The sequence below is a fragment of the Onychostruthus taczanowskii genome, unplaced genomic scaffold (genome assembly GCF_017590055.1).
Source record: "Onychostruthus taczanowskii isolate IOZ18803 unplaced genomic scaffold, ASM1759005v1 scaffold9, whole genome shotgun sequence".
NCBI classification, from domain to species: domain Eukaryota; kingdom Metazoa; phylum Chordata; class Aves; order Passeriformes; family Passeridae; genus Onychostruthus; species Onychostruthus taczanowskii.
The window spans coordinates 821,530-829,127 of NW_024506993.1; the positions used below are offsets into that span (position 1 = coordinate 821,530).

A 7,598-nucleotide genomic window follows, 5' to 3' on the forward strand; every position below is an offset into this window, starting at 1 on the left:
TAATCCAGATTAATCCACCCTGTGGCCACCATGCCCCAAAAAGTACCAGGAATGGGAAATGACCTTTGTTGAAGGCACCCACAAGAGACTGCACAGCAGCAGCCTGCCAGAGGAATCCACAGTGAAACATTTCTGCTCCTTCCTGGAATGAGGATGACGACAAAGAAGAAAATACTGACTCACCTAGCTGGTGTCCTGCAGCTGCTGCCCTCCTGTCCCTGGGTCTGCTGGGTCCTTACCTTTGAGGCTGTGCAGAGCTCTCCCCATTCCCAGGGAAAGGCAGACACCCAGGAGTGACCAGGATTCCCCTGGGACACAAAGCACTACGGCAGAGCTGCCCTCCTCAAAGCACCCAGCACCCCTGGCTCCCCCCTCTTGTGATGTATTTGAGAAATAAGAACTGGGGAAACATCCCCTGAAGAGTTATTGCTGCAATAATTACTGGGGACAAATCACATCCTCTGGTAGCTTTCCCTGGGATGCATTTAATGGAATTTATTTTGGTTATTTCCAGGAATCCTTGACTTCTCTAGACTCCACAATTGTCCTTATTATTGTAAGAAATAATCCAATAATACAAAAGGGACTCTCTTAGATACATATTTGTGAGAGAAACTGGGACACTTGAGTGATTAGAAGGGAAGTCAGGGAGAGAATCTCAACTACTGATATGACCCTGTGGCCATGAGGCTACAAGGGTGAGGAAAGAGGTCTATTTATGGAAACATTTAACACAACAACAGGAATACAAATCAAGCTCCATTAATTTCGCTTTAAATTTTAATGGGTCAGGATGTGCAGTTTACATAAAGAAGGATTTGCTTAATAAAATATTAATATTTTTTGCTAAAAGAACTGTAAATTGCAAGTTAATAGAGGTTTCCTTATATAGAACATCAAAATTCGAAAAGCACTGAAAGAGCAAATCAAACACAGAAAATAAAAATGAGCCAAAATTCAAGGAGAGTGAAATACTGTGTGTGATCAGCCTCCAAGAGTGGACCCTCGGTGACCCACATCATTTCCTTGATTTAACAAAAACCAGGAGAACATTAAAAATAGAAAGTGTGGGGCCTTTGGTTCCATGCCAGGGCACGGCTGTGACCCCTGAGGGCAGCCCAGGGCTGTGTCCCAGGCACGGAGGGCTGGGGGAGCCCCAGTGTCCCCACAGGCCACAGGGCCAGCCCCAAGTGCAGTGTGTGACACTGGGTCCAGAGAGAGTCCGGGCTGGAGCACCCCCTGGGCCACTGTGGGGTCACCTTCTGTGCCACCTCCTGTGTCACCATGGGGTCACCTCTGGGTCACTGTAGGGTCACCCTATGTCACCCTGGGGTCACCTCCTGGGCCACCTTCTGTGTCACCCCTGGGTCACTGTGGGGTCACCCCCTGGGTCACCTTCTGTGTCACCTCCTGGGTCACCATGGGGTCATCCCTGGGTCACCTTCTGTGTCACCTCCTGTGTCGCCCCAGGGGTCACTATGGGGTCACCTCTGGGTCACCCCTGGGTCACTGTGGGGGCACCCCTGGGTCACTGTGGGGTCACTGTGGGGTCACCTCTGGGTCACTTTCTGTGCCACCTCCTGTGTCACCATGGGGTCCCTGTGGGGTCACTGTGGGTCACCCCTGGGTCACCGTGGGGTCACCTCCTGGGTCACCCCAGGGGTCACTGTGGGGTCACTGTGTGGTCACCTCTGGGTCACTGTGGGGGCACCCCTGGGTCACTGTGGGGTCACCCTATGTCACCCCGGGGTCACCTCCTGGGTCACCTCCTGGGTCACCTCCTGTGCCACCATGGGGTCACTGTGGGGTCACCCCTGGGTCACTTCCTGGGTCACCTTCTGTGCCACCCCCTGGGTCACTGTGGGGCTACCCCTGGGTCACCCCTGTGCCACCTCCTGTGTCACCCCGGGGTCACCTCTGGGTCACCCCAGTGTGTCCTGGCCGCCTCTGTGTCACACAGCCTGTCCTGTCACCCTCCCAGAGGCCCTCTGGCAGCAGAGGCAGAGAGCAGCCACCGCACAGCGAGGGTTGCCGACGCTCCTGGGCCGGGAAGGGAAGGCCGGCTGAGGGAGGAAAGGCTGCTCCCACCGATACCCAGGAGCACCTCCACCCTCCTCAGGCCGTGTGGCTGCAGGGCCCCGGGGAGCTGCAGTCCGTGTCTCTGGGTGCTGGTAACTCCCCAGGGAGCCAGGCAGGAGGTGAGGCTGGCACCGGGAAGCCGAGGCCCAGTGCACAAAGCCAGCAGGGATCCCGGGCCCGGGCAGGGCCAGGCCGGGCCCGGAGGGCTCAGGCTGACACGCTCTCCAGCTGTGCCACCCACCGGTGCTGGGGGATTTTTCTGGGAAACATCAAAGTGTGTTTGAGCACCTGCTCCTGTGTGCCAGTTTTCCTTTAGGCATCATCCCAGAAAGGGCACCTCACCCACACGGATTCAAAACACCACTGGAAGAGTGACTCACTCCGAAAACATTTCGTTCCAGCTTTCCAAAGACCAGAAAAACCAAAAAGCATCTGCAAGCGAAAGCCCAGCGGTTTCAAACTACACCAAATCACAGCTTCATTTCCCCAGCTGGCAACCAGGGCCTGCAGACACTCAGCAGTAATAAAATTTGCATGAGCACCTCGTGTCCCTGCTAGTCTGAGGAGCTTTGGCTCTCTGGCTACGGGGAGAAGCTGCAGGACAGAGGAGAGGGAGACAAGTGCCAAACCTGCACTGTGGGGCTGTGAGGAAGCAGCAGAGATCCCTGCTGGCTGAGGCCCCGAGTGCCCATGGCCAGGGGAGCAGGGGTGTAGCTATGACATTTTATGAAAAATCCTTTGCTAGGATTTTTCCCTCCTGAGGAGCTGAGGGCCTCAGGAGAGAAATGCAAACAATAACTGTCTGCTGCTGTGCAATGCAACAGGTGCAGCTGGGACTGGTGCATGTTGGTTGTTTCTGATTAATGGCCAACCACAGACGCAGCTGCATCGGACTCTGAGAGTCACAAGATTTTGTTCTGCATTCTATTCTTGTTCTTTGCAGCCTTCTGATCAATCTTTTCTCTCTGTTCTTTTAGTATAGTTTTAATGCAGTATTTTAATATAATAGATATCATAATATAATAAACCAGCTTTCTGAAAATGGAGTCAAGCCTCGTGTCTCCACACAATGGTGTTACCAGCACAGGGGACTCACGTTGAGCTGCAGGTCGTCTGTCCACTGGCCCACCAGGCGGTAGCCGGGCGTGCTGGTGTTGCTGCTGTGGAACTGGAAGATGTCGTAGCGCCCCGGGGCGTCCCCGTTCTTGTTGAACATCACTGGAGTGCCAGCACTGCCTGGGGGAAGGAAACAAGACAAAATCCAACCAGCCAGCACCAAATCTTTAGCCAGTCTTTCATATGAGCTTTCACACTGGACACACGTTCCAGGCCGAGGCCATCCATCCCACAGCACCCAGAGCAGACCCTCAGGACACTGCCACCAGCCAGCCTGTCACAGATCCATCCCACAGATGGGGATGGAACCCCACAGTCCCACCATCCCTGCCCTGCCCTGCCCTGCTGCCTGGGAACAAACACAGCCAGCCCAGGTCAGCCTTGCCTCACCCTGCTCTGCCCATCACCACAAACACAGGAGGCTTTTCTTCCTGCCCTGCAGCCTGCCTCCCATCTCCCTGTCCTCAGGGAGTCCTCCAGTGAAACCACTGCTGTGAATGACCCCCTAAATGCTGCTTTCCCCCTCCAGAAAATGGCCCAGCTGCTTCCCAGAGATGCTGTGTCAGAAGCCAGCCCGGGTCTGGTGAGTCTTGACCAGCATCCAGAAGTAGGTACTAAAATAGGAAATTAGCATCCAGAAATAGGTACTAAAATAGGAAATACCAGAAATAGGTACTGGCATCCTCCTCCACAATGTTCTCCATTCCTGTCATGGGAGTTGGGAGAGGACAGAGCAGCCTTGGGAAGAGCACTCCTTATGCACTCCCTTGTTCAGGAAGAGCATTCCTTGTGCACTTCCTTTCCTGGGAAGAGCATTCCTTGTGCACTCCCTTATTCAGGAAGAGCATTCCTTGTGCACTCCCTTATTCAGGAAGAGCATTCCTTGTGCACTCCCTTATCCAGGAAGAGCATTCCTTGTGCACTCCCTTGTTCAGGAAGAGCATTCCTTGTGCACTTCCTTTCCTGGGAAGAGCATTCCTTGTGCACTCCCTTGTTCAGGAAGAGCACTCCTTGTGCACTCCCTTATTCAGGAAGAGCATTCCTTGTGCACTCCCTTGTTCAGGAAGAGCACTCCCTGTGCACTCCCTTATCCGGGCTCTGTGGCACTCCCACGGGAATGTCCTGGGCAGACCCAGAGCAGGACCCTACCCTGAATTAACTTTCTTTACCATGTACTCCAGTGACAAACACGGGCAAGTGCAGGGTGAGAGAGCCCCAGCCCTTCCTGGTGCTGCCCTGACCCCTGAGCCCGACCTCAGGTGAGCTCTCAGCAGGACACCTGCATTTATTTTAATCCCCACAGCACTGGCTGGGAACCTTCCCAAGAGGAGAACTCAGAGCAGTGCCTCGTTTCCTCAGAGCTCCAGGAACAACCTTCCAGGGTGACATTTATTTCCAGACATATTAAAATAGGTTTCGGGAGGGTAGAGTAATATTGTGTCAAGATTGAAGATTATGACAATCCTCCAGCATATCTATATTCAAAGCTTCCTCCTCCTGCGTAACTTTTTTTCCCTAAAGCAATGAAAAATCTCTCCTGTTGTAGCATTGAACTTTAAGATTATCGGTTTCTTCATGATTCCCATTCTTCATTGAATTCCAGGGAGTGAAAAAAATATTTGAAGGAGTGAATTAGCATAGTCTCCATTCTAGCCCTGGTAAATTGTTTCCTGTCTCTCCTACAATCCTCTGAGATCAGATACAAATTCAGTTCAAAGGCTGGTACAGAAATCTCCCACTGAAATCTCTCCTCGCTGGATCCTTGTGAGCACCAGGCAGATATTTAATTGTCATTACAGATTCATGCAGCCAGAATACATTGGAGTGGAAACACTTAGAGTCAATCAGAAGCAATGGCTGTAATTCCTTGGCTCCTCAGCAAAGCCAGCAAAGTGCTCAATGGGATTTGGCTGATCACGACTCTTAGGGCTGCTTAGGGTGGGTTAGGCTCAGCTTTGTCACAGCTCACAAGAAAGGGACACCTGGAACGGTGGGAGCTCAGGTGAGCTCCCAAAATGCAACAGGCACACCCAGGAAGGTCTAGGGCTGCTGCCTTCCATGGAGGATGGACACCACCGCCACAGCCACCCCAAAGCCAGTGCTGGGAACAACCCTTGGGGGACACAGCCAAGAACTCACTGCAGCCACCTCCGGGGGAGCAGCACCCCAAACCCCCAGCACAGCCACTGAGAGGGACTGGGGATGCCCCTGGCTCCAGCAGGGCAGCAGAGCACTGTGGGGTCCCTGCAGAGACCCCCAAGGCACAGCCCCAGCAGGGCAGCACAGCACTGTGGGGTCCCTGCAGAGACCCCCAAGGCACAGCCCCAGCAGAGACCCCCAAGGCACAGCCCCAGCAGGGCAGCACAGCACTGTGGGGTCCCTGCAGAGACCCCCAAGGCTCAGCCCCAGCAGAGAGCTCACCCATGCCCTGGATGGGGCAGGCAGGAGCCAACGCTGCTTGCAGGGTCTGTGTGAAGTAAGCCAGCCAGGCTGGGGAGGGTTGGGATCCACGGAGCAGCTGGGAGAGGGAAGCTCTGCTGACCCCGGGGCAGGGGCAGGCAGAAGTGTCCCTCTCCTGCCTTTGAAGCTGCAGTAATTGGGCTCCAGCCAAGGCTCTGCTCAGCAGGGGCCAGCCCTCCTTAACCCTGGGTGAGGCTCTGGAGCCCTTTCTGTGCCACCTGGCTGCAGGGTCTGTCAGTCCTGGTTTGCATCACTGCAGCGTTCCAGCCTCAGCTCAGGCTCCTTTCATGGCATAATGAAATTAATAAAAAGTGATGTATGAAAACCTCATCGCAGAGAGGAAACAGGCATTTCAGAAATAACCCTTGATCTTCCAATCATTAAAACATGTCATAATTTCCCTGGGTTTTGATCATTGAGGATTTATTTTCTTTCTGTTAAGATTTCCCAGATTTTGCTGAGCCCACTAAGCAGTTCAGAACCTGTGTCAGTCTCCAGGCTGCAGCTTCTTGCTCATGCAGAGCTGTGACAATTTAATTCAGTTCCCAACAAAGGAGCTGCCTTCTCCCCACACAGACACAGGGCACTTGACACCTGCAGGAAGCCCTCAAACCCAGACACAATCTGACTGAATTTGCAGGGTTTCGATCTCTTAATCACTGCAAGATGAGGAATGAATTATGGAGAGGAGGACAGGAGTTACACAGGTGTCACCAGCCAGGGTGTTTGGTACCCAGGGCACGTTCATGCCACTTTGGGCACCCAAGGGGCTCCCATCAACAGCATCTCCAGCTTTTCACTGCCAAAACACAGCTGCACTTCAAAACTTCCAGAATTTCACTGTGCGAGCACTTCAGGTTTAAAATCTTCCACATTTTGGGCCTTTTGTCCTCCAGGACACGGTCACAAAATACACACTGAGCTCCTCACTCACATCCAGCCTCCCCATCACAGCCTGGCTGCATTGACGGCAGCACCTCTGCAAGGAGGGCAAGGCCCCAAAGCAGGGCCAGCAGGGTGGTCCCAGCCCAGGGCAGGACAAGCAGCATGGTCCCAGCTGCTCCCCAGCAGGACAATGGCCAGCTCTGGGGCTGGGGACACAGAGCAGCAGAACAGGCCACGCTGCTCCTGTCACACACAGCTGCACCGAGCTCCCACTGCCCCACCTCCCCTGGAGCCCCGGGGAGCAGGGACCTGCCCCAGAGCACCCCTGGCCAGCTCCATGGGGGTCAGCAGGGGACAGGGGGGGTCAGTAGGTCACAGGGGGGTCAGCAGGGGACAGGGGGGTCAGCAGGGGACAGGGTTGGGTCAGTAGGTGACCAAGGGGGGACAGTAGGTGACCAAGGGATGTCAGTAGGTGACACAGGTGGCCAGTAGGTGACAGGGGGGTCCGTAGGTGACCAGGGGGTGTCAGTGGGTCACTGGGGTGTCAGTAGGTGACCGAGGGATGTCAGTGGGTGACAAGGGGGGTCACTAGGGGACGGGGCCGTGTCTCACCGTTGAAGTTGACGCTGCGGATGTACTTGAGCAGCCGCTTGCCCCCCGCGTGCTCCATCTCGGGGCACAGCCCGGCGCTGTCGGCGCACAGGTCGCGGTTCATGTGGTGCAGGGCGTGGGCCATGGCGTACACGGCGTCGATCACAAACTGCACCTTCCCCTCCTGCTCGTAGTGCGAGTCCTTCCCGATGCGCTCCTGCCCTGTGGGGACACACGGCGACACTCAGGGACAGCCCGGGCACCAGCGGAGCCTCTCGGAGGGAGCTGCGCCTTCAGCCGGGACCACGAAACGTTCTGAGCTGCAACGCTATTCATTAGAACGTGACCAAACCTCTGTCACTGCTACGGCATCACCGGCTCTTCTCGCCATAATCCAGGAAACAAATCCTGCCCCATCACCGCCGGGAATGCCGAGCCCGCGGGGAGCTCCGGAGCGGCTCTGGGCA

The 7,598-nt window shown here is 55.0% G+C and overlaps 1 protein-coding gene across 1 annotated transcript in view; it reads right to left on the minus strand.

Annotated features, from left to right (window-relative positions):
- Positions 1 to 7,598, minus strand: part of GRM7 (glutamate metabotropic receptor 7) — a 192,438-nt gene that overhangs the window by 56,287 nt on the left and 128,553 nt on the right. Inside the window, exons 6-7 of the mRNA XM_041425792.1 lie at positions 7,153 to 7,353; positions 3,176 to 3,315 (exon numbers count right to left, since the gene is read on the minus strand). Coding sequence (XP_041281726.1) covers positions 3,176 to 3,315; positions 7,153 to 7,353 — 341 coding nt within the window. The remainder of the gene's footprint in view (positions 1 to 3,175; positions 3,316 to 7,152; positions 7,354 to 7,598) is intronic.